We start from the raw sequence: 26,232 nt of genomic DNA on the forward strand, positions 1-26,232 counted from the left end.
TCAACTTCCTGCGTCCACACTGCCCGTGAACTGGCTGCTGCCCTGGGGATGGACTCCTGCAATGCCTGCCAGGACAGCAGCTCAGAGTCATGGCCTGGCCCCTGAATGGGACATCAAGGGACCTGTGCTCTTGCCCCAGCTCTAACCAGTGTCTTCTCCTCACGGGGCCCCAGCTTGCCTGTCTGTACAAAGGGCTCCTTTTCACACCTTGTACAGAAAAAGGTGACCGTTCAGTCCTTCCAGCACTAAGAGACCATGGTCCTGTCCTTGCCCACCCACACAGCTGTTGCCAGAGGTCTATAATTGATGGCCTCTGCCTACTTCCCGGAGGACTCTGCTTTCCCAGAGTACTCTGACATGTGTCTGCTCCACTCTCAGACGTGAGTTTGTAGAGTGAGCCAGACCAGCTCAGAAGATCCGGGCTTCCGCCTGCGGTGACTCAGACGCCTCTGGCTATTTCCATCGCAGCAGGCTCCTCAGTGTCTCCAGAGTCTGACTCAGTGCTCTTGACACCACTGTCCTATCTCAGACACAGGGCACATTCCCAGCAGGGAGGAGGCCTGGGGCCCTGGAGGGGGGCTGGCCTTCCCGGGGGGTCAGGAGTTAGCTCTTGGGAGGACTGGGCACCTTCCGGGAGTGGGGGCCCTGACCTCCGTGTCACAGCCAGAGTCCGAGCAAATGTTTCAGGAGCCACCGCTCGGGGCCACACCCCCCATGCCAGGCATGGGTCCGGCGCCTGGCCCAGCGCCACCTCGTGTAACCCTCTCAGTGACCCCGAGATAGGGCTCTGATTACTGTTTTATGGTGAAGAGGAGCTGAGGCCCAGAGTGGCTGAGCAAGTCACCCAAGGTCACAGAGCTGGGGGGCAATTGAGCACGAGACTTGTCTCTGGGCAGCCTTCCCACCCGCTGGCCGCAGCACAGGGGGCCTCTCAGGGGACCTGTGTTCCTGAGCACCGGGGACCCCAAAAAACGTCCGCAGGACGACTGACGTCACAGATCTGAGAACAGACACGTCAGACCCGGGCTCTGGGACTCTCCAGTGACTCTCAGCCCCCTCCCAGCTGGCCCAGGTGACACAGCGCGCCTCCCCAGAACTCACCGGGGCCTGAGTGTAGGTGTCGGCTTCTAAGATCTCGGCGACTCCAGCCGTCTCCAGGAGCCCGCTGGCCTCTCCGGATGCCTGTGTGGAGGCAAGTGGTGCCAGGTAAAGGGGGAGCAGAGTATGCCGGGGACGCCAGAGAACGGCCTCCCGTGGAGGACTGCACGTGTGTGTGTGTGTGTGTGTGTGTGTCTCTCAGAAAGAGACAGACAGACAGACACACACTGTGAAATTGAGGTGGTGCACACGCTTGGTTATTCTTTTTGCTTCCTTCCACATTTTATTGCTCAGACAAACAAAAAACAACCCCACTTCCAACTCAGGAACGGACTCATTTGCCAAGCATAAGGCTAAATTTAGGTTCACTTTTATAAGAATGTACATTCAGGGTGTCTGAGAATTTTGGCTTTGATTTTAGAACCCTGACACCCTTTCCTGGCAGGAAGTCTGCAAGCCAGGCCATTGGCTGCTGCGGCGGTGGAAAAAAAACTAACACCTTAGAAGAAACACCACCATGCCCACCTCCCTCGCCGACCACCGAGCTCTTAAAAATAATGAAATAAAGCCCAAAAGCCCCAAATAGAACTTGATGAGAGAACGTAGAGGCCCCGTGACGCTGGGGATGAGGAACTGCCTGGGCACCCAGCCCTTCCCAGCAGACGGCCGCGGGCTGGCTGCAGAGCGCACTGTGGAGGGCAGGGGAGGCGGGGGCTCACCGAGGACTCTTCGGCTTCACACAGCTCCTCCGGAGACCTGGGGTCCGGGTGGATGGTGAGCTGCTGTATGGAGCCCTGGGGGGAAGCAGAGGGGTCTGAAGCCACGGCCTGCCTGTCTTTAGCACAACTACCAGCCAAAACACGATGGTGCGGTTGACAGAGGAGAACCAGGGACAGGATGGTGTGAGAATGTGCTGCCTGGTGGCCGTGACAAGGAAGCCAAGCCAATCCTTGGCCTGTTCTCATTGAGGGGGTTCTCTGCTGGAGCCGAGGTAATTTGAACCCCACTCGCTGGAGAGCCCTTGGGGAGCATTGTGTTCAAAGCACAGGCTACCACAGCAGCCTCCTGACTGCGCCCCAGGCCTCCAACTGGTCAGGGGCTGGCCCCGAAGGGCCGTCTCCCCTCCCCGGGTTTCCCTTCTCCCGGAACAGAGTGTCTTTCTCCTGCAGCTGGGCGCTTCTTGGCTGGAAGGTCTTGTGTCAAGAAGAACTGCCTGCTGGCTTCCCTCCCTCCTTGCTTACCTCCTCTCCCCGCACCTGACAACTCATTCTCCACGACCCGCCCAGAGTGAGTGTTTAAAAATTGCCAATTGGATTTTAACGTCTTTAAGTTCTGTCTTCCCGCACGCTACAAATAAACCCAAACCCTGCCCCACGGTGCTGTCTGGTGTCGGTAAGCCCAAAGTCGTTACTCGTGCTGACTCAATGAATAACCGCAGTAGCTTAGCGATTTTCTTTAGAACGGCTCCTACACACAAGCCCGTTCTGACTGTAAAGTCAGGGTTCGGATGTTTTTTCAGGGCCCGCTGTCCAAAAGGAGAGAGAGAAACTCTCCCACGCAGGCGTCCTGGCCGATGGCAGCCCTGCAGAAGTTACTGCACGTGCCACCCCTGTTCGAAGGGAGAAGTCACGGGGGATCTAACAAACCTGCTCTCTTTACAGCGCCGTAGAATGAACGAAGTGCTTCCACCAGGTTCTCTCACTTGCCTCCTCGACCCCGTGGCATAGTTTTGCCCTCCCCACTTTCAGATTAGAAAGCACAAAGAGGCCCAGAAGACCCAGGGACTGTCTAAGCCCTTGGGCGACACTGAGGACTCAGGACCGGAATCCAGGTGCCGGGTTCCAGCCCAGTGTTTCTCCCACCCTGTGCGCATGCCCCTGTGAGGACGTGAGGGTCAAACGATGACAAGTGCAGCTGCTCATGTCTGAGCTGCGGTGTCCAGCGGCCTCCCCGACCTGCAGGGCTTGCACTCACGGTGAATCTCTCCAGCCCCGTGGCTCCCGCGCTGCCCACGAAGAGCCCTGCGCTGGCCTCAAAAGCCAAGGCCCGGGAGGAGCGCTGGAGGGTGACGTGGCTGTGCTCCTCGCAGTCCAGCAGGAGGGCCACTTCCTCCCCCTGGACGATCACGGCAAAACGGTTCCACCTGTGGGTCATCACGGGCACCGAGAAGGCAGCAGCCTCCTGGGACACGTGGGAGCCGGGCTCCGTGTAGTAGAGGATGAGCCTCTGGTGGCCGTCCTCCTCGCCCGAGAGCCGCAGGCCCAGGTAGATGACCTTCTGGAAGGCGTCCGTGATGGCGAAGAGCACGCCGCCTCGGGCGCTGCCGGGCTTCACCGTGACACTGATGGCGAAATCCCGGAAGAAGGTGGGGGGGATGAGGACCCTGGCCGGGCGGCCCACGTTGGCGCCGGGCCCGAAGCTGTAGGCTGGGAAGCCGCCATAGCCTGTGACGAAGGACACGGATGCGGGCAGCGGGACGCCGATGAGCTCCGTGAGGTCCACGGGGCCCTGGGAAGGCAGTCCTGCAGGGAGGGAGAGAGAGGCCGTGCTTCACACACGTATTCTACTCTGCTTGGGAATGCGACACCTCAGAGGTCAGCTGACGCAGCCTCTGCCCGACGTGTGTTAACCCTGCCCGGACGGGATAACAGCCTTTAGCCAAGGTGGCTCGTGAGCACCTGGAATGCGGGTCGTCCCCACTGAGGTGGGCCATAAGTAGAAAATGCAAATTCCCAATACTTAGTTTGGCAAAAGGAATGTAAAATATATCCTTAGTAATGTTTACATTGATTACATATTGAAATAATAATTGGGGGAAATACTGGGTTAGATATAGTATGTAAAATTTTTGAAAGAGTAGCATGAGGCCCCTGACCAGTGCAGCTCAGTGGGATGGGCGTCATCCAGCAAACTGTAACGTCACTGGTTTGATTCCCAGTCAGGGCCATGCCCGGGTCCCCGGTTGGGGACAGGCGAGAGGCAACCAATTGATGTTTCTCTTGCATATTAATGTTTCTCTCCCCCTCTTTCTTCCTCCCTTCCCCTCTCTCTAAAAATAAATAAATAAAATCTTAAAAAAGAGAACAACATGAGGAACAAGCCTGTGTCCCCCACTCTGCCTCAGAAAGAAAACATCGATTTAGCAGAGGCCGTCATGGACCAGTGCCTCGCCGGCTGCGTCCCGGAGGCAGCCACTGGGGGGCGTGGTGTGTGTCATTCCGGAGCATGTCTCTCTCGTAGGGTCACAGCGTGAGGGGAGGGGGTGTCTCTAACACACCGTGGGGCCGCTGCGCACGTCTCTCAACCTCATATAAATGTTGACAAGCACTTTTTTCCCCAGTCTACATCGTTTTTGACATTTGTCTTTGTTGAGGCACGTGGTTCGGGGTCTTATTTTCACAACCAGACTCTATGGTGCAAATAAGCCGTAAGAGATGGGTTCACCTCCCTGTCGGTGGAAAGCGAAGACCCCCCCGCGCCACAAACACCACCGCTACGTGCTTTCGGACACCCGTCTCCTCGTGGCTCCCTGTGCAGGTCGCGCCACCGTCCGAGGGCGCACTTATGGGGCGATAGGGGCTGTGCGCCCACAGCTTCACTGAATGCTGCTCAGATGCCTGAAGCAACTGGGCTGTTTTTCAAACCAAGACATAATTGACAGGAAGCATTTTGTACCTTTGAGGGGTACGATGTCTTGATTTGATCTTTTATATTCCTTAGCTGGAGCTAACACCTCCATCATGCCAGGTAATTATCACCCCTCTTTTGTGGGGAGGACGTGTAAGATGCCACGGTGCCATTTCACACGCCCACCAGCGGGTGTTCTTGCCGACACTGAGGGAAGGCAGGGGAGAGGTGATTCGGGAGAGGTCTGTGGGGCTTTTCAACCCAGTGACAGGGTTTGTTTCCGGCCCTCTACTCCCCACACAGTCGGCCAGGGCCTGGTGCAGCCACAGGTCCTCCTCCTTCACCCCGAACGCTCTCCCCTGTCACCTACCCTGCCCGGCCTCACACCACCTGGTTATTTTGCCAGAATAACTCCTCCTCATCAGGACTCAGCCCGGCCCCACCCGTCCTTGAAATCCCTTGTTTCACCTCCCACACCCTCACACCCTCCTCCTCCCCTTCCGGTCCCCTCAATCCACACCAGGGCCTCCACCACAGCCCTCAACACGCTGCCTTGTGCTCTTGGGTACCAGGCCTGTCTTACTATTGGACCACAAAGACAAGGACCACGCCATTCATGTCTGTGATCCCACCACCCGACCCAGTGCCAATGAATGGATGGATGAATGAATGGATGAAGTCCCATCCCCTCCTTGGACAGACGGCATAAATGAGGTTAAAAGATGGGAGGGGTTTGCTGGCTGTGAACTCAGATCTGATTCTCAATCCAATGCCTTTCTCTCCAGTTTGTAACATGTATTAAAGCAGAAAATAATTTTCAGTACAACAAACTCCAGAAGACATAAATGAAATCCTAGATGAATCTGGCTAAATTTAACTATATAGAACGTTAAAAGCTCTGAAGGGCAAAATAAAAATCCCCACAGTATCAAATAAAACCCCCCAAACTGGACAAAAGTATTTGCTCCATATACTACAGACTACAGAGTAATTACCCAGACGCACACAGCAAAGGGATACGCAGAGGACACAACCCAAGGGCGAAAATGGGCAAAGAGAAAGACATTCTTTCCACAGCAAGAGAAATAAAGATGGCTCCGAAACACAGGAAAAACACAGCCAACCTCCCCCAGAATGAGAGAAGTGGAAGTTAAGGCCACAAAGATACACCGTGTCCCCATCAGTTTGGTAAAGATCAGATAATATATGGCACTGGTGAGGATTTGAGGACACTGGACCCCTCCTGCCGCCGCGCCGTGGGAGGGAGGGAGAAAAATTGGTGGGACAGCAGAGGGCGGCACTTCGCCAACGTTTGATCCAAATGACAAGTGCGCAGGTTCTCTTCCATCCAGTAATGACACCTCCATGGATTGCTTTAACAGCTACACATGTGAAATGGAAAACATGTTCAAGAATATGCACTGCAGCTTGGATTCGGATGTAGCAAAATATCCCTCTTTGGAAAGCGTCAATAAATAATAAATTTTTGATGTATCTGTACAGTGAAATGCAATGCAGGCTTTTAAACGGTGTGATTCCTTAGTTGTTAGTATGAAACAATGCACAAGATGTATTAGATAAAAACAGACAAAAGAACAAGGTGCAGAATAGCATCATTGTCCATTGGAAATACAAATATTAGTACATATTAAATACGTACAGTGCATTTTAAAGCATAGGTTCGAATGTCTCCAGAAGGATACACAAGAAACCAAGAGCAGAGATTATCTCCAAGGAAGGGGGAGACAAGAGACTTTTCTTTTCGCCGAATACTCTTTTCTACTTTTCGAATCTCACACCATGTATATGGTGTAAAAGTACAGGCATTCACATATTTTTAAAGACAGGCACTCCTTCGACCCCCCTTTAGACATTATAAAACATTTTCTTCTTGCTTTTCCTTACTCAGATATAGCCCATCTTTGTATAGGAGGGAAAAAAGAGTGAAAAGAAATAGAAATAAAAGCAAACACCCCACTGAGACTTCTTTTCTCCCCTCCACAGTTGAAAGATAAAAACTAAACAAAACTGAGCGCCCTGCCGACAGCCCAGCTTTCTCTCCCTTTAATGCAGCGCAAAGCTTTTCCTCCAGTTTCCCCACCTCCCTCTCTCCCCCGCCCAGAACAGGAGGGGGGTTCCTTTGCAGGGGGTGTTCCAGGTTTGGAGAACATGTGGTTCCACAGGGAACAAATGGGCCAGAGACCCCCCTCCAGGGATGTGGTGTGGGGGGGGCAGGGACAGAGGGGGGCAGGAGCTGAAACATTCCCCACCAGGACACCTGCTTAATCAGCCTAGTCCAGGCTTCCACATGGCAATTCTGGGAATTCTTAGTCCCAGAGAGATTCTGCTTAAAAATAAAATAAAATCACAAATCTACCCAATCTCCTTGTGTGACAGACAGGGAGATGGGTGAGGAAGAACATTCCATCACCAGGGGACACAGCCAGGAAGAAGCAGACGGAGCACGGAGCAAGTAGGGACAGAGGGGAGGTGCGATTCTGCCTTGGGGTGACTTGGAATCACAGGTCTCAGTGCCCCTTCTCACGGCCCCTGCCTCAGACAATTCGAGGGAGGACAAGAGTGCAGGCACCAGTTGACAGATCTTGTTTCCACTGGGTTGGCCACAGAGGGAGCCAAACCACAAATCCAGAGGAAGCTCAAGTCGGCCCAGCCCTGCGCTCGGCAGCCCCCACCTCCCTCCACACACATGTCCCGTGGCATGGTGTAGTGTGGCGGGGAGTGACCCCTGGCCTGGAGTGACCCGTGCTCAGGGCTGCATCTGGGCCGGCTGGACCATTTCCCCTTGGCCTCTGGCAGGAGGGCCACCTGCTCAGGCAGCCACCAGGGAGGGGAGAGAAGAGAAGACAGGGAGCCAAGACAAACAGGCCTAGCAATTTGGTCCATAGGCTTGTCCTGGAATGGCTCTGTGCTGGGCAGGAAGGGGTGGGGCTGGAGGGATGGAGATCGCAGCTGGTGGGAAGACATCCTACCATCCAGGAGGGGCGGACTGGAGGGGGCATGCTGATGGGGGGCTGATCCTGCAGCCCTGGCCTCAGGGATGTCAGGGCCCTTCATGGGAAGGCACCACACTTCTCAGATGATAGGACCTGTCTCACTGGATATTGTGTAAGTTGAATAAAATAATACCCCTAAAACACGCAGCACGCAGGTAGAGGTTCCTGAGGTCTGGCCCCAGACCAGACCTCATCCTGGTCTGGCCCACATCCAACAGGGAACTCACTGCATGTTCATCCATCCCCCGGAGGTCCACGCTCCCTGCCACCTCCATGATGCTGGGCCCATGGGCCCAGGAGGCCCCCAAGGATGCACACAGCCCCAGGGCAACAAGAGGACACAGGCAGAGATGGCAGGGCTCTGGAGGGGAGGCCCAGCTCTGCCATTAACTATGCTCTGGGCAAACTGCTCTCCCTCGCTGACCTCAGTTTCCCCATCTGTGTACCAGGGCATTAGACGAGACAGACTCATAGACCACACCCACTCTGACATGGTCGGTGTATCCTCACTGCCTTCCAAACCCCTCCTGGGGCCGAATCTGACCTCGGTCTCCACCTCCCATTTCACTCACGCACCCGGATGACTTTATTCACAACGGGGGTTCTTCAACACACGTTTCCAGCTCACGACTGTGCAAACACATACAAAGCCCCCACCCCATGCCTCGTGTGGTGCCGGGATATTGGAGCTGAACCTAGAAGGCAGGTTCCGAGGAACCCAGGGTCCAGGCATCTCTGCGGTCACCTGTTCATGCAGCCCCCCAGTTCCAAAGCCTCCCTGGCTCCCTAGTGCCTTCAGAAGTTCCAGTCAAGACGCTCCCTGCTCCGTCTCCTCACCCTCCCCTTCCTTGTCTGTCTGTGCTCCTGCTGTTCCTTCTATTAGCAACAGCCTTCCCCATAGTCTGGCAGTGGGACATTTCCGGGCTCAGTCAGCTACACCCCAAGATGCTGGAGCCCCACACAGCAGGCTCTCAGCAACGTGGCCTGAGGAAAGGGGACAGACGGATGCCTCTGGGCTTCACTCCTCTGGAGTCTCTGGTTCAGGCTCCAGAGCACGTGTCTGGGGCGGCTCCGCCCCAGGGCACGAGGAGAGAAATCAGACAGCTTTAGAGATGGACTGGGAAGGGGAAAATCTGAGCAGTCACCGCAGGGTGCGACTTTCCTCCCAGGGGTCCAAAGCCAGTTTCCATGGAAACTAGGACAGAATCCCAGAAACAAAGAAACAAACATGGCAGGGTTCAGGTTTTCCTTCCACAAAGATGAGAGCAACCTGCCTGGAGGAGGTGGCTAACTGGTGGAACAGCTCCCTCTGTTCCTCCTCTCAGCTATGGACTCCAGGACATCTAATGCCTCTCCTCCCCAGTTGGGCCTCAGTTTCCCCTTCTGTGCATTGGGTTGTTTCAGCCCTTCCACCTGCGGCATCCTGCAGAGTACCAGGGACTAGCCTGGGCTTTGGGGCCTTGCCTCCCCAGGGAACTGTATCTGGCTTTGCAAAGCTCTATCTCACAGATGACATCTGGGACCCAAGCCCAGTGCTCATGCTTGTTAGCGTTTAAAGCCAGAAGGGGCTAAGAAGCGTTCCTCTGGCTCCGGGTCAACAGAACTGCGAGAAGCCAGAGGCAGAACAAGGGAGGCTGAGGACACCACAGGTTCATGCGCGGCAGCGGCCCCTGGCGGCCATACGGAGAAGTGCACCTCCACCAAACCCAAGGAAGACTTCTCTGGTTGCAGGGGCGCAGGACTGTACCTGGGAAAACCGGGAGACCAGGATCCCTGCGGGAGAATCAGAAACAGAAGTCTGGAAGGAACCCAGGAGAGCAGGTCTGAGGTCACGCAGGGCACTGTGGCCAACCAGGACTACAATCCCAGAATCCAGATGCCGCCTCCTATCCTCTGTCCTTTTCCTTGACTAGCTGCCTGGGAAAATAAAAGGTGCCCCTCCCCGCATCTCTCATTCCCCCACCTGTGGCTTTGAAGACCCACAGAACACTTCAACCAGCTTTAAGGAGACACGAGGACTGCTTCAAGTGGCCGGTGTGTTCCCGCTGGGGACAGGGCTCAGGAGGTCCAGAGGACCCCATGCTGCTATGGCTAGGGGCTGAAGCCAACAGGCCATAGATTTACTGATAAAGTTGGAGTGACTGCCCTGGGGACCGCAGCAGGGCCCCTCTGGCCTGGATTTCCCTGCCCTCAGCCTCTGGGGAGAGAGGGGGTCCCTGCTACTTCCTTTGCCACCTGTGGCGTGAGCTGGGCAGCCTCAGAGACCCCGTGACCCTCCTCCTTGCTCCATCTCCAGCTGTCCTGCCTGGGAGGGGGACATTCTGGCATCTTCTCAGGACTGTCTCTCCTTTCCCTTTGTATCCCCAACAGGGAGGTGGCCCCCAAATCAAACCTACTGGCTGGTGTGTTCCCTTCCTCTTACCTCCCTGGAGAGACAGGAAGCCGGGAGTTCAGTGAGCCCAGACTCCATAGACAAAGAGCAGCTGACCATCTGGAGAAGGCATTTCCTCTGCCATACACCCACCAAAAGGCCATCTGGTATATGCTTGCACATCTCCACTGCTGGGGAGCTCACTCCCCCCACAGCAGCCCTGACCTCGGTGGGACAATTCTGCCTTTAGAGCTCTTTATCCTGGTCAGCTTAGGCATATCTCCCTGAAGCTCCCACCTCCATGGCTGGGCCTGCTTCTGGCCTCTGGGACCATGTACAAATCGGCCTCGACTTCCACATCGTGATCTCTCAGATACTGCGCAGAGCGGTGGAAAGGGCCACCTGCTGAGTGTGTAATGTTGGGCAGTCCCGCTCCTCTCTGAGCCTCAGACTCCTCGACTGTGAAACCAGAGGCTTGGACTAGATGGTTTCCAAAAGCCCTTGCCAGGCCTGAGAGTCTCCAGTTCTGCATTTTCCTCATCTGCTGTCTGTTTTCTGGTCTTTCTAACCACCCTTAACTGTGGTTTCTTCAGCCCACAGCCTTCAGGCGTGGAAGGAATGACTGCAACAGGGATCAGGACAAACCCAGACCTTCCCACTCTTCTTTGGACAGAGCAGCCTGGCCAGAGGCTGGGAGTGATGTGCCCGGGAAAATGTCACAGCTCTGCTTAGAAGGAAACATCACTCCATGCAGGCTGGAGTCCCCAAAGGCCCCAGGCTCTACCTGACTCCCTTCAGGAAAGTGGACCCAGCAGAATCCCTGCTGCACAGGGTCCATCTGCACCCCATAAAGCTGCAGGAGGTTCTTAGAAAAACCTACCACCAATGCATTTCTTAGAAAAAGAACTGTTCTCCTGCCAGGGAAAAAATCCTGGATCAACTTAGAAGGGAGACCTGGGCTTGCCGACAATGAAAGACCTCATTTTTCTGAACTACAGAAGAGCATTTTTCTACATGTAAACTTAGACCGCCTACTTCCCTTTTCCGGTTTTCATATATAGCATAAGAATTTTTCTGCTCAATGAACTTACTGTGTGAGCTTCTCTCTCTCTCTCTGTCTCTTAGGACTTTGGCCTAAACTGAGAAAAGGATGGTTTTGAAGGGAGCAGGAGGTGGGCAGAGACTGGCAAGGTGTGGGCCCTGCAGCTTGGCTGCCCTGCCCAGCAGCTGGAAGGAGCCGGGCCCAGCTGAGAGCCCCAGCAGGAAGGCACCCACCCAGCACCCTCTTGTTGTCCAAAGCATCCTTTCACCTGTTCCCTCCTCCAAGAGGAAGGTAAGGCAGGGACTATTCTCTCATTTCCAGAGGAAAGAACCGGGCCCCAGAGAGGGGAAGTAACTCACTTGGGGTCCCAAGACAAGAGCCGGCACTGAGGACCTGATGCTGGGCTCTGCCCATTACAGCCCATGGCCTCCAGGCTTCCCTTGAGACCTGGGAGGGAAGAGGTGACATGCCTCCGGGTCCCCATCATTCCTGTCCGTCCCTCCATCCAAACACTCTCATCTTGCTTCATTCTGGAGGTTAGTTCCCTTCCTTCTCTGATAGGATGAGAGATGAGCCCCTGGGCATGGACCTCGCAGACCCGTCTCTCAGTCCCCAGCCAAGGGTGACCTGTGGATGAGTGACAAGAAAGAGTAGCATCGGCAGCTAAGGTTCACTGTGGGCTTGCTGCATGCCAGGCACTGTTCAAAGAGCTTTCTGCCAATCATTTCGTCTTCACAGCTGCTTCTCTATGAGGTAATTTTATTGTCCCCATTTTACAGGTTAGAAAATTGAGGCTTGGAGAGGTTACTCACGGCTCCAAGGCCATGAGGATAATAAGCGATTGGAATTGGGATTCAAATCTGAAGAGGTGGTATAGCGCAGTGTGAACGTTCCAGTCCTGGCCACACATCAGAGTCACCTGGGGAGCTTTTGAAAAGACAGAGGTCCGCCCCTTGCCCCTCGCCCCTGGCCCCATGGACCCATGGACCCAGAGTCTTCCAGGGCCTGGCCTGGGTCAGTCTGAGGCCTTCTCCTAGCTGGAAGCCACAGGTAAAGGTTAACCCCTTGGGCACTGGTGTCAGACAGACCTGGGCTTGAGTCTAGGGTCTGCCACTAACTGGTGTGTGACCTTGGGCAAGTCACTTCACTTCTCTGAGCTGTAGATTAACCTGCCTGGCGGGCTCACAACACAGTGAGGCTGTGCCTAGTGCAGGGCGCTGCACAGTGTGAGTACCCAGGGCCCGGCGAGTCCCTGATAACCGGACCCGGGCTGACCCTGGGCCAGGCACTCATCTCTTGTCAGCTTCCCTCACAGCCACCCTCCAACTCTTAGCCTTTGAACAATGAATAATATCATTGAATAAGGAGTCCCGGTGACTAGGGAACTGAGAGAGCATGGTGTGACTCCCTCATTCTGAGACCCAGGTCTGCTCACCACCATCCCCTAAACATTCACACACATATGCACACACGAACCCCTTGGACAGAAACTGGCTTCAGTGCGAGTCACACAAGCCCAGGTGGGTCTTGCTGTCCTCCTGCAGTGAGGCCTGGAGACCCCTGCTTTGCCGCCGGCCCAAACCTCTGGTCCAGACGCCGGGGCTCGGAACCACCTCGGGAACCACGTGCACCACGTGGCAGGTCAAAGCCGGCAGGTGTGAGCGGGCGTGCGCAGCTGCAGGCATCTGGGAAGAGCTTTGTGGTCAACTGCTCTCCGTTTATGGACCTTCCTTTTCCATCTGGGGAACAAAGACTCTTTGAGTGCGATGAGGGCCTGGAGTCCCGACAATGACATCAGCAGGAGTGAGTCATCACGCCAGCCGGCAGCTCTGGAGGGCTCCGCCGGGGCTCAGGGGGGAGAACGCATGGAAAGTGGGCGCGGGGAGGGGGGCGGCCCATGAAGGGCACCAGGTAGGAACGCAGACGACCTTCTGGAAGGGGGCACCTGACCACTCGCAGCTCCCACACACTGCCAGGCTCAGCGCCGGAAGGGGCAGGGACTCAGAAGCTGGCAGGGCAGGCTCGCCGGTACAGACAGCTGGACCAGAGGGTTTCGAACGGCATTCCCCAGGGTCAGGGAGCTGGTGTGGCAGAGAGGGGGCCACTGACATGGGGGGGGAGGCTAAGAAGGCCCCTCAGCCCCCAACACACATGCACACACACAAGTCACATGTACACTCGCATGCACAGATCATCACACATACACTCACACACAGATTCACATGTGTAAAGACACTCATACAATAGTCTCACCTATTCACAGCACACCCGTGAACACAGTCACACACACTGATACACAGTCACACACACACACAGAAGCACACACCTTCACCCACACTCATCCCACACTCATGCACACTGACACCTGCATGTGCTCACCCTCACACCTACTCACGTGTACTCACACATGCACTCACGGTGCTTTCTCATGCTCTCGCACACTCACACACACCTACCTACCCTCACACACACACTAACACCAAAGCTACTCAGGCTTTACTTGTTTAATATCCTGGGTTCCGATTACAGCCTCGTGTGGAGAAACAAATCTGCAGCTAAGAGAAACCAACGAGCAAAAACGCTCCCACGAAACGCTTCCACACAGCTGATGCTGGATTTGGGGCACCAGGGGGGCGGGTGCCTGCCTGGGGCCCATGGAGGCCGGGGCCGCTCTTCCTTCCCTAGACGCCTCCCTGAAGGGCTGCAGAGCTTCGATCGCACTTCCTGCACAAAGGGTTCCTCTGATGTGGGTGCCTTTTCTATGTTTTCCTCTTGGCAATGAAACCTCAGAATATCAAATTTGGGTCATGTCTTCACAAAGGGATGAACCCAATGAGCCCATTTTCTGGGGAGCAATGCTAGAAATGGGTGGTCAGTAAACGTGAGCAGCTGACCTGTACAGGCGACCCCTGGGGCCTGGTACAGAGCCTGGCACCAGGAGGCGCCCAATAAATGTTAGTTCTATGAATGCGCGAGTGAATGCGTGATAAGAGCTCCTGTGTAGTGAACCCTTACGGTGTCCTGGACACCCAATTTCTTTACCTGCAGAGCTGTGGTTCTCAACCCTGACTGCGCAGGATCAGGAGGTTTTTTTAAAAAAATACTAATGCCCAGGCCCACCCCGAGAGATGCTGATGCTGCTGGTCCAGTACTGGCCTGGGCACGGCAAGTTTGCATTGCTTCCCGGTGATGCTAATTCACAGCCTGCCTTCGTTCTTTACAACAACCCTGGTCTTACTGTTCCCACTCTGCGGAAGAGGGAACAGAAGCACAGAGAGGTTGAATAACTTGCCCACGAGGTCCCAGACCGACAATTCAAACCCTCATCTGTCCGATGCAAAAAGTTGCGTCTTCCTCTGCTCACCTCCAGGGTTGTCACTTCAGCCCAGGGCTGACCCACTCCAGGGAACACACCCTGACCGTCCCAGCCCTCAGTGTCCTTGAGCGCATCTGCCTCTCTATTCCCATTGCCTTGACCACCCCTCCCCCTCACTCTTAGGGTCAACATCAGCACCTCCCATTAGCTCTCGGGGCTTTACTACCAGCGAGAGATCGTCTCTCATGGCCTTCACCTTCTGAGCAGACCCGGAAGCACTGGAGACTCTGGTCGTGCTGACCACCAGGCAGCCACAGCTCTTATTTTGGTGGACCAGACATATTTTCAGAGCTGGGAACAGGATTTCCAAGCCTCATGGCATTGCGGGGAAAGACTCAGCCAGTTCTGGTTTCCAATTCCCGCTCAGCATTTAAAAGCTGCGCAGTGTTGGATAAGACGCTTCACCTCTCCATGCCTGAGTTTTTCCATCTGTAACAGAAATAATGCCACCTACTTCGGGAGAGTTTTGACAATGACCTGAGATGGCAGACATGGAATACCGAGCAGAGGGCCTACCCACGGCACGCATTTCATCAAGTACAATGATTATTGTGATTATCGCCAATGACACACTACTTTTCTCTCCCCTAAACTGTTGTCTATGATTGCCACAAAAGGTAGCTTTGGGTAATTTTCCCTCCCTGCTTTTCTTGCCTGAAAATAGGGTGACCCAGCCTCCTTCACTCGGTTGCAATGGAGGTCAAATGTGGTTCTTACTTGAAAATGCTCCCTCAGATGTATCCAGCTCAGGTGTGAGAAACAACATGGATAGAGGGCTCTGAACAGGTGTCTCGGGGCTGAGAGGGCTGTTTTCCTCAGATTAGTGAAGTGCGAACAGACTGAAATGCCACACTGGGGCCAGCGTAACTTCAGAAGCAGAGTTTCCTGCCCCAGCCTCGGAATGGCTTTAGCCAAATGGCACCACCCAGAGGAGCCCACACCTGGAAATTAGTTTGCCGCCCCACCCCCTCCCCCAATTCAAGGCAAGAAGCTAGGCTCAGGCCTAAGCACAGCTTCTGGGAGAAGCAACAACTAGACAATAATGACAATGGCCCATGTTGACTGCAGTGGGTAGGATGATGGCCCTTCAAAAAATATGTCCATGTCCTCCTAATCTTGGCAGCTGTTCATGTGACCCTATTTGGAAGAAGAGTAGTCTGCAGATACAATTAAATTAAGGATCTTGAGGCGAAGGGATCATCCCGGATTGTCCAGGTGGGTAATCCAATGACAAGTGTCTTTGTAAGAGACACAGGGGAGATTTGACAGAAGAGGAGGAGACCCTGTGACCACGGAGGCCGGGGCTGCAGCGACCCAGCCCGGAGCCCAGGAATGCCAACAGCCCCCAGAACCCAGAAGGGGCAGTCAGGGCTCTCCCCGAGAGCCTGCCGACACCTGGATCGTGGACTTCTGGCCTCCGGAACTTGGCAACAGTAAATTTCTGTTGTTTTAGACCACTAATTTATGGTAACTTGTTGCAGCCGCCAAAAATCTAATATGTCCACTGAGAGCTTACTGTCTGCTCAGCATGGACTAGGCTGAGTCATTTAATACTCTCAGGGACCCAGTGAGGAAGGAGTTGTTATCTCCCTGTTATAGATGAGGAGACTGGGCTGTGGAGGGATTCAGTCACGCAGCCGGTAAGTGGTGGAGACGAAATGAACCAAGAGCCTGGGTTCCAGGTGCATAGCCCATCTGCTCAACCAGGGCACCGACGGTTCTCCAAGTGTCGTTCCTGGACCAGCAGCCGCAGCATCACCTTGGAATAGCGGGAAGTTGTACCAGTGAGGAGCTGTAACACCCCACCATTCTTTCAACACTGCTCCTGTAAGCAGTGTTGAAATGCTGACTCTGACTAATGTGTAGCGGGTAGATAAGCAGCTTGCTTATGTAAGATTCCTAGGAACTAGTTTCAAAAGATACAGACTCTGACCTTCAGGCATCCCAGCTCCGGGAGGTTTGCGGATCTTCATCCATGAGCCAGGATGACGGGAAGATGGGATGATGTGGAGCCCAGATGACTAAACCGGAAAGAAGCCCACCAGACCATCTCTTGCCTTGTTGGAATGGACTGCGCTTGTCTGCACGTAGAGAAATTTTCAAATGCCTTCCCTTGACTTCTTTGTTCTGTTCCCCTCTCCCTCTTCCTGCACTGAGAGGAGGGGATGGGCTTTCAGGCAAGAGTCCCTCATCTTCCAGGGTGCTGGCACCCGAATAAAACCACTTTTTCTTTACATCAGCACCTGCCTCTGGAGTAGTGTCTCTCAAAGCGGCAGGCAGCCGGACCCGAGTTTGGTTACAGCCTGGGAAGTGATCAGAGATAGAAATTCATGGGCTCTGCTCCCGACCTACTGAATAAGAAACTGCAGCGAGGCGGGCACCCTGTGCTTCAACCAGGCCTCCAGGAGACGAGGCACACTCAGGTTTGAGACCCACTGCCCTACCTGTGTGGTGGAGGGTAAGTTGGTAGCCTAATGCTGGAATGGGGAGGCCAGCTGTGGGGAGTCACGGAGCAGGGAACATGGACGGGCAGAGAGCAGCAGGGCTAAGGCCCATGCATAGGATTGGGCAGGACTCCAGACGCCTCTTCTGGGGGACAGACCTACGCAGGGCCCCAGCCAAGGTGGGGCGTCCTTCTGCTCATAGCACAGCAAATGAGCGACATCCCTGCCAGGCTGATGGGAGGCTGAGCCACCTAGTGAGTAGATTCCTGGGGTGAGGCAGCCAAGTAGCCCCAAGCTGGAGGATACAGAGGGGCTTAGGAGCTCCAGCCCACAGTCTGCACACATTGGGTGAGGGATCTGAAGTAGGAGGAAGCTTGTGGTCTTGAGGGAGCTGGTCCCGGGGAGAGCCTGTCCTGACCAGGAGGAGCCCATGTCTTCCAGTGACTTCCCCTGTCTCCCCAGCTCCGCTGCCCTGCACTGAGCTTAAGGTACTTAAAGACATCCAGGAAAGTCCACTCCAGCCACACCGGGAAGCTGGGCCTCAGGGCGACTCTGTCAAGATGACTACAAATGAGTCACCATCTTGCCAAGAAACCCTCCCTGGCTGAGTTTCCCAGGATGTCCCAAGTCCCCCCGACTCTGTTGTTATCTGCTTACTTGTTTGTGTCTCCCGTGGGCCTTGAGCCCTCCAGTGAGGAGGCAGCGCCTCCCATTTCACCTTCTCTATGTCCCAACTTCTCCACTACCCACCCCCAGCACGGGGACTTGCCCGAAGTGAGCAAAACTGGAGCATCGATGGGTGAATAAATGAATGTCTAATGCTCACATGAATAAATGAATGAGCTTATTGGATTCTGGACAAGAGTGATTGTACGCTCGTCTTAGCACCCAGCATCTATTATCCTCAATCACAAAGAATTCCAATGAACACCAGCGATTGTCGCAGTGATCCCACCAGCACCATTTAGCTCAACGTGCACGAATTAGCCCCACTCTGGTGTGAGGTAATACGGGTATTCCGCCTTTCTAAAGTTCGCTTTATGCCGCTTCGCTGTTATGAAACACATTAGTACCTATTTACACTAACTGAGAGAACTCCAAACAGGATTTTGCTTTTATGAAAAGTGGTGAAAATAGCACCCAGCATTTGTTTTGCAGCAAGCCTTACAGAAGCAGCAAGAGTGGCCCCCCCTGAGCCCCTCCCCGGAAGCTACACTCAGCATCTCGGCAGCAAGCCTCTGTAGCTTTGGAGTGCGTCTGAGGGCCTCCGTGCTTTATCTCGATTTATTTCATACCTCCATTCGCAAGATGTGTCCTAAGGTAATTGCTTCTTCACTTTACGCTGTTTCGGCTTACGAAAGGCTTCGTAGGAACGCTCTGCTTCAGAGAGCGGGGCAAACCTGTCTTTGTAACCTCACGGAGGCTTGATGCTAACTTCCCTGAGGCTGAAATATTTCTCATTTTGGCCGCTCCTAAATCAGATTGGATGACCAGCCTTCTGCAAAATGCCTGCCCTTGGCTCTCACCCCTCGATGGAGTTAGGAGCATCGCTCATAAACACATCGGCCTCCTAGACTTCAGACTAAATTCCAGCTGCCTCCCCCTCCCCCGTCCCTGAAACAAGGATCTGGGTGAGGAACAACATAAGCTTCCCCTTCTTCATTTACACCGCTGGAGCACTTGAGGTTTGGCTGGAGGCCTTCAGGCAGACTCTCATAGACTATCTGGGTGTCGGAGTTGAGCTGGGAACACAGGGCAAGACAGGATGGGACGGGACAGGCCAGTGCTTGAGGTTCTAGGAACAGAACAATGAGATGCCTGCTCCTGGTTCACGTCACCCCCATCCTCACCACCAGCCCACAGGGTGGGAGGGCCATCATGGGGCAGGAGCTTGGAAGAGTAACGCCGGTGATTTTTAAGTCTCTCTAAGTGAGGCATGTCCTTGGGTGTTTCTTGAATTCTCTGGCAGGGTTGACAACCACATGGTCAATAAAATCTCTTAAAGAGTTGCTGACCACATGCCTCATTCACTTGCAGTTTACAGGATCCTCAAAGGGAAGGCAGAGTGGGCGTCTCCACCTTCCACACCATCCTGGTCCCAGATGAGGGTCTGGCCTGGCCCACAACCAGCGTCCAGAGGTAGACCTTATCCAGACTTGACCCTGGGCTGGACTCTGTGAGGTCAAGAGGACTCAGACTCTGGTCCCTGAGTAGCAATCAGCTTAGTAGATTAGAACAGGACAACAACACATACAGCCCTGAACTGAAGGACTGGGCCCATGAGATAGGCCTGCAAGGCACTGCACAGGTGAACAACGTGGAACCAGCAAAACACAAGCGAACCCACAGGGTTGGGGGGAGGCGGGGTAGGAAAACTAGGGGTAGATGTGTGGTTCCAGGAGACAGAGCAATGGGACCCTAAGATAACTTCCAGAATTAGAGCAGGAAGAAGGATGAATCTAGGTAGATACAGATTTGGGAGTGTTAATGCATTAGCTCATTTAATCTCGGGACAGTTTGATAAGCTGGGGACTATCGGTCCCATTTTGCAGATGAGAAGACTGATGCTGAAGGAGATCAAGGCCAAAGATCTGGCAACTGAGATGTGTGGGACTCATATGTGGGCCATTTGATATCCTTCCCGGCTCTTTTTACTTTTAACCACTTTTTCACTTAGGACACTGGAGTCAGATTGTGGAAAGCCTTGAATGCCAAGCCAAGGAGGGTAAAATTTACCCAACAGACAATGGGGCACCTCAGCAAGTTTCTGAGGAAGGCTGCAACCGACCATTTTAGGAGGCATCACCACTTCACCTTGAGCTGCTGCCCCTGGCAGTCAGGCCCCCTTCCTTTCCCGTGCCAAGGAGAGGGTGGGATTGAGTGATCTGGAATGTGGAGCGAAGGCAGTAGTTTGGCATCAGCAGGAGACATACTTTCCTGCAGACTCTCAGCACTTGGCATGTGATGCCCAGGGCAGAGTCAAGCTGCCCTGGAAACGGCCCAGGGCGTCCCAACAGAGGAGCGTGTGTGACTTCGGTTGGGGCAGAGGAGCAGCCCTGGGACAGAATGAGCTCACGGCTTCAGCCGGCGCGGTGAAATCTCGCCCACACTGACCACAGCTGACAGAGGCCTGGGGAGTCGGGTGCCCTTCAGAACTGGGAAGGACCTCGGGAAAGTACCCAGTCCAATGTCCCCAAGGTAAGAAAACTGAGGCCCAGCCTGATGTTGTGACCTGTTCAAGTGCCTACATTATGTCATGTTCCCATAGTCATCTACTATGCAAACCACCCTCACCCATCCCCTGAAGAAGTCGAGGCGTGGGAACGTGCTCGGTACACAGCAAGGGCCCAGCATGGGAATGAACGCACTGGAGTCTCTATGGGCTGCACATACAGGGTGGGGCACGGGTAGGTTTACGGCCACCAGTATGCAAAACACAGTTTGTTCCTGTATTGTTTATTAATTCTTGTGTCACTTTTCATATGAACAACTGTAAACCCACTTTTGCCCCACCCTGTGTAATGACTTGGATGCTGTTGAGCAGGGGGACAGATGCCATAAAAAATTTGTCCTACAGCTGTTACAAAACACATGGCTTCTTTCTACCAGTTCCCTACTCTGTTGCATAGAGACCTGCTCTCCGCAGGATGTGGGAGCCCTGTTTGGCCCTGAAATGGGATTTGAGTTTAAGGAACAGCCAGGACAGATGGTGACCCTGAAGTCATATTTTGAAACAGGCTAACTCTTGTTTAATCTAGATGAAAGTACTTGATGGTCTCCAAATGTCTGCCAGAGGAAGGGCCTTTGTGTCTCCATGGGTGGTGCAGGGGAAGGTGGACCTTCCAGAATGAGTACCCAGCAGACAGCTCTAACTGGAGACCTGGCACTGAGGGTGAGTGACTTTGGGGGGACCCAAGGAGGACAAGCCTTGACCAGCAGGTGCAGGGGAAAGATGTGGGATTCATCATTAGACAGACCTGCATGCAAGTCCTTCCTCTACCGCTTACTAGTGATGACCTGGGGATGGAATGGGAGTAAAAGACAGAAAACTGTACTTGAACAACAATGAAAATAAATAAAATTAAATGTAAAAATTTTTTTTAAGAATTCATTCACAAATCTTACCAAGTACCAACCACCACGTGCTGGGCACAGTTAGTGTTGGAGATTCATGGGAGAACAGGGCTGGCCTGTCCCCTGCCTTCGTGAAATGCATGGTCAATACTGAGAATCCCTGGCTGGGCTGAAGAATCACCCGGGGGTGATACTGATGCTTGGCTCCCAGCCCAACCAGAGTCTCTGGGCCTTAGCAATGATGCACCTGTGCAGCAGGATGGGGTTCGTGGGCTAGGGGTGAGCCTCAGCCCCCGAATTCCTGCTGTCTCTTCTCTGCTCTGGGCCCTCCAGCATCACACAGCCAGGAGGTAGGACCTCTCCTACCTCCATCCAGAGGAGGAAACTAAGTGCTCTTCAGGGGCAATTTTCCCAGGTAAATGGAGGAATGGCCGGTAAATGGAGGAACTGGAATTTGAAGTTCATCTGATGTTTCCAAAAGTCAGCACTAAACACACATAAGAAACCCTCAGCATAAGTGAATTCCTTCCCCCGTCCTTCCTCCCACAGCCCTGAGGGTGGAAAAGACTGGCAGCTCATCTATGGTCAAGCAGCACTTGGGAACTTCACGTTGGTACGATGCCACCCACCTGGACATCAGAAGACCCTGTTCTAGACCCAGCTCCCCTCTATTCCAGCTGTGTGACTGTCCTTGTGTCCCTGTTGTGCCTGAGCCTCTGCCTTCACATCTGTAATTGAGGAGAGCCAGAATAGATGATCCCGGAAGTCCAACATTTTCTGGATCCTCAAGTTTCCCAGTGGGCTTTGAGGGAAGTGAGGTATTTGGGGGATCTCTGGGCCTTGTCACAGGGAGCCCTAGGATCCCCAGCTGTCCAAGGAGCGTGAATGGTGAACTGTGCCTTCTCCCATAAGGAGCCACTATGACACGGACCACACTGGGTAGGAGGCTGCCTCCAAAGGGCAATTCTTAGAAACCTTGAACTTGAGTGGGACCAGCCAGTCTCCCACATGCATATGCATGAGCAGCATTTTTCACATTCCACCCAACTTCCCATGCTAATGCAGCCACACACACTTATTCCTGAAAGGTGAACACAGATTGGGAGAGGAGTGCTCCCTGTAGCCATGAGCGCACACACTGTTCGCTCAACTAGCATTTACTGAGCATCTGCTGTATGGAAGGCACTGTTGAGGTCTTCTCCTCATAAAGTGGACAGTTCCAGTACAGGGGCTTTGGAGAGCAATCTCCATCTCGTCAATGGCAAAAAAAAAAAATTAAAATCACTTTTGACACACAAGTATACTCTGTATTTGTAGACAGAGAAAATGCTTATACAAGAATGGGTTCTGGAACACATTGCAATGATTTTGAGCCTTCCCTACAAGTTCAGGACCTCAAATTTATACATAACATCATCTTCACTAAAGCAGCCTACCATCCGAGAGAGGGGACCCTGTATCCAAGGGCTTGAGTCTAGCCGGAGTTCCTCAGAACCTGGGAATGAAGTTCAAGCCCCCTGCTTTATCTTTAAAGGCACTCAAGTTGTGCACTCCACTCTATAACACATGGGTGCTGTTTCTTTTAACACAAAAGTTCTAAATCATCCCCCCGTTGTTACAGGATGCCCCATGCCCCCACCCCCGGTACCAACTGCTGAGTAAAATGGATACAGGAAATAAACAATGGAGCTTCACGTGCCACGTTATGTACAGGGGTGACATGCCGCCCATATCCCACCATCCTTAAGGAGTTGCTCCCCTGTGCAGACACATCTAAAAACTTCCCACTTGAGTTGTTCTCCCTGCCCCCGCCAAGACCTCGTTTGTGTTCCGTGGTGAGAGAATTTTGCATTGTTTATGGACACACAGGCTCCCTGGAAGAGAGATCCAGAGAATCAAACATCTGAAGAGATAACATCAGATCTGGACAAGCCTTAGAGCTGGCCCAACCTCTTCGCTGCACAGACAGGAAGAAGCTTTTCAAAGCCAAGGCTAACTGGAGTCTAACTGCAGAGGGCAATTCTTAGAATCCTTACCCCACGTGACCCTCAAGATCTCTCAGCCAGGCAGCTGTGATGGCCTGGGAGGCTCCGGATGGCCGAGGCAGGACGGGGGACTCAGTGCTGGCTCACTTCCCTAACGTGTCCCTGCAAGTCTCTTAAATGCCCTTTTCTGTGCAACACAAAGCTGGAGACCCTGCTTGCCCAGGGACAGGAAGCAGGACCCAGAGCCCTCAGCCAGTGACCCCTGGGCTATGAGCACGGTGCTGGACCCAAGGGACCATGGAGCCAAAATGCTTGCCCAGGGCCAGGCTCAGGAAAGCAGCTCCCGAACAAAGGGTGGCTTCCATCCTCGAGAACCTCCCCAACCCCGCATCGCCCCCACCCCCACCACGCTCAGGCCACACACAGGCTGTTGCTTCCATCCTCTCATTCTGCACATCTACCAGGAACATTCCACTGCCCTTCCAGCCCATCAGCCCCGCCCCCTTTCCCAGCTGAATCTATTCATCCTCCACGTCTCATCCTCAAACGTCACCCTCGGAGACACGTTCCTGACACCCCAGGACAGATTTGAGTGGCCAGGTTTCTTGACTCCCTGCGCTTCTTTATAACACTTTTTACTATTTATAAATATTTAAAGTTTTCGTACAACCCTTTATTTAGTGTCTATGTCCCGCATTAGACTGCAGGCTCCACAAGGGTGGGGACCACGCCTATCGGTTCATCTCTGCACGCCCAGCACATACTGCATTGCCTTGTACAGAGTAGGGATTAAATAAATATATGAGTGAAAGTGAGTGAACAAGTGAACATATGAAAAACCTATCAGGCTATGACAGGCAAGGTGGCCATGTTTTCGAGCCAGAAACTTTGGGATTAATCTTGTCCTACCCACCCACATTTACAAAGTCCTGGTTTAGCCGTATCTCACTTTTGCCGCATCAGACTCTGCCTGCTTATCTCTCTCCAGCTCTGTCTGACCCCAGCACTAACCACATGCCTCAGGGGCCTGCATCTCCCAGTTCCGAGTGTAAACACAGCACCAGGAGGCAGGGTAAGGTACAGATTCTGATATCACAGGTCATTGCCTAGAAGTTCAATGATTCTAAACTCCAAAAATGAATGGCATGGCATTGTGCCACCCTCCCTGTCCAAGGCAAGATGCACTTGAATTCTGCCCCTGATGGAATGAACCCAGCACAATGCTGAGAGAGGCCATGGGAGGGTTTAGGGACCACATCCATTAGCATTGAAGTCGAACCTTGTTACTGTGCCATGACCCTTTATTGAGGGTCCACCATGTGCCAGGCACTGTGCTAAGAGCTTTGGGGACATGCTTTTATGTACTCATCACAAGAACTCTGACATAGCTACTATTATCATCTCTACAGATGAGAAAACAGAGGCAAGAAGAGGACTAGTAAATTTTTCAAGGTCACCAGCTAATAGATGCAAGGCATCAATCAAACCAGCTCTGTCTGACCCTAAGCCCCAGCACTCCACCTCCAGGCCACAAAGGCCCGTGTTTCCCTGTTCTGTGTGAGCATGCTCACCAGGAACCCGGGAAAGGTGCAGATTCCGAAGCACAGGTCTGGGGCAGGCACTGGAATGAATCCTGCATGCCTAGCAAGCTCCTGAGTGATGCTGATGCTACTGGTGCAGGGACCATAATTTATGCAGCAAGTCTCTAAGGGAGAAAAGGTGAAAGAGGATTTCAAGAGAGAAAGGAGAGTATTCCAGACTGTAGGACGTCAGTAACAAAGGCTGGGAGAAGGGAACATACTCATTCAATTCAGACACCAGCAAGGAATCGGTGTGGCTAAAGCCAGAGCATGCGGAGTAATGTGAGGGGAAAAGAAGCCTCAAGATCCAGCCCAGAGAGAGTGGGCTTTACTGAGCTGGAATGGGAAGCATACAAGCATTTTAAGAAGGGACATGACATGACATGACATGACATGACATGACATGACATGACATGAGGGGGCTCATGTTTTGGCAAACTCTCTGCAGTGAGGAGCTGTGCTAGAGATGGACAGAGGGAAGGCCCTAATGGCAAGGGGTTGCTGTGACAATCCATTAGTGAGTACGACCCAGGCAGGGCGAAGGGATGGAAGGGACACACTGGCTGCTATAGACACAGCAGGGGCAGAACCGATTTCTTCGAAACACAGCTACAGCACTCTTCTAGGTGCTTAACATCTCTCAGCCACTCCACATGGCTGACCACCAGTGCAGAGACTATAAACACTGATGGCAGGTAGAAACATGGGTACGTGCAACTCCAATGGCATCTCAAATAGAACTATGGACTCTGAGAAATGGGGCCCCACCCACCACTTCTCCCAACCCGGGCACAGTCTCCATGGTGAGGCAGCATTTCCTTTCTTTGCAGACTAAGTATCTGAGCCCAAGAGAGGAAGGGACTTGGTCAAGCTCCCACGGCTGAGCCCAGAACCAAGGAATCCTATCTACAGGCACATGGACCCAGGTTAGTGCTCTATGTTGTAGAGAACTGCCCCCAGGGTAGAAAATGAAGACATCAGCTATAATCTAATATCAGCCCACACTTGCAAACACTAAACAAACCAAACTGTTATAATTCTTTTTTTAAACTGCTCTACTTCTTAAACTAGAAGCTCATATTCTAAAAGGGGCGGGGTAGACCCTGAAATGGAGCCATCTACTCCAGACAGTTAAGGCTGGAGTAAAATTAGAAAATGTGTCACATGGAAAAACTCTGCAGTGAGAAACGGTTTTCTTTCCCTCCTTTTTCTTTCTGTGGGAGAGCAAGCAATCTGGCACTGCCACTGGACAGAGGGAGAGGGCCTCCCTGGTCTCTGTTTCATCCCAAACACACACAGTTGTTGGATCCTGACTGTGTCCCGTGGGCTGGGATGTCAGTGAAGGATCTAAACAGGGCTCAGTGTTGCTGAAGTGAATCACTTCTCCCAACTGCACCCAAGTTTGGCAAACTGAACTCAAGTGTCCTAGAATGTTCATGCTGACAGTGCTTTTAGAGTTCACCTGGTCCAACCTCTTCCCTTCCCAGATGGGAAACCTGAGGCCCAAAGAGAGACAGAGATTTGTCCCAGACAGAGAAAACAACAGGGGAACCTCTACCTGGTTATCCATTCAACAAGCATGGCTCGAGTACCCGCCAGGGGCCAGGCACGGTGCTAGATA

At 53.3% G+C, this 26,232-nt stretch overlaps 1 protein-coding gene across 3 annotated transcripts in view; it reads right to left on the reverse strand.

Annotated features, from left to right (window-relative positions):
• The window catches only part of COL15A1 (collagen type XV alpha 1 chain), a 93,363-nt gene that overhangs the window by 57,488 nt on the left and 9,643 nt on the right, over nucleotides 1-26,232 (reverse strand). For all 3 annotated transcript variants that reach the window (XM_053656536.1, XM_053656537.1, XM_037140789.2), the window contains 3 exons: nucleotides 3,073-3,620; nucleotides 1,818-1,892; nucleotides 1,102-1,182 (listed from right to left, as the gene is read on the reverse strand). In XM_053656536.1, the coding sequence (XP_053512511.1) occupies nucleotides 1,102-1,182; nucleotides 1,818-1,892; nucleotides 3,073-3,620 (704 nt within the window). The remainder of the gene's footprint in view (nucleotides 1-1,101; nucleotides 1,183-1,817; nucleotides 1,893-3,072; nucleotides 3,621-26,232) is intronic.

This window comes from Artibeus jamaicensis, unplaced genomic scaffold (assembly GCF_021234435.1).
Source record: "Artibeus jamaicensis isolate MK-2021 breed Jamaican fruit bat unplaced genomic scaffold, CSHL_Jam_final scaffold_1964, whole genome shotgun sequence".
Classification (NCBI taxonomy): Eukaryota; Metazoa; Chordata; class Mammalia; order Chiroptera; family Phyllostomidae; genus Artibeus; species Artibeus jamaicensis.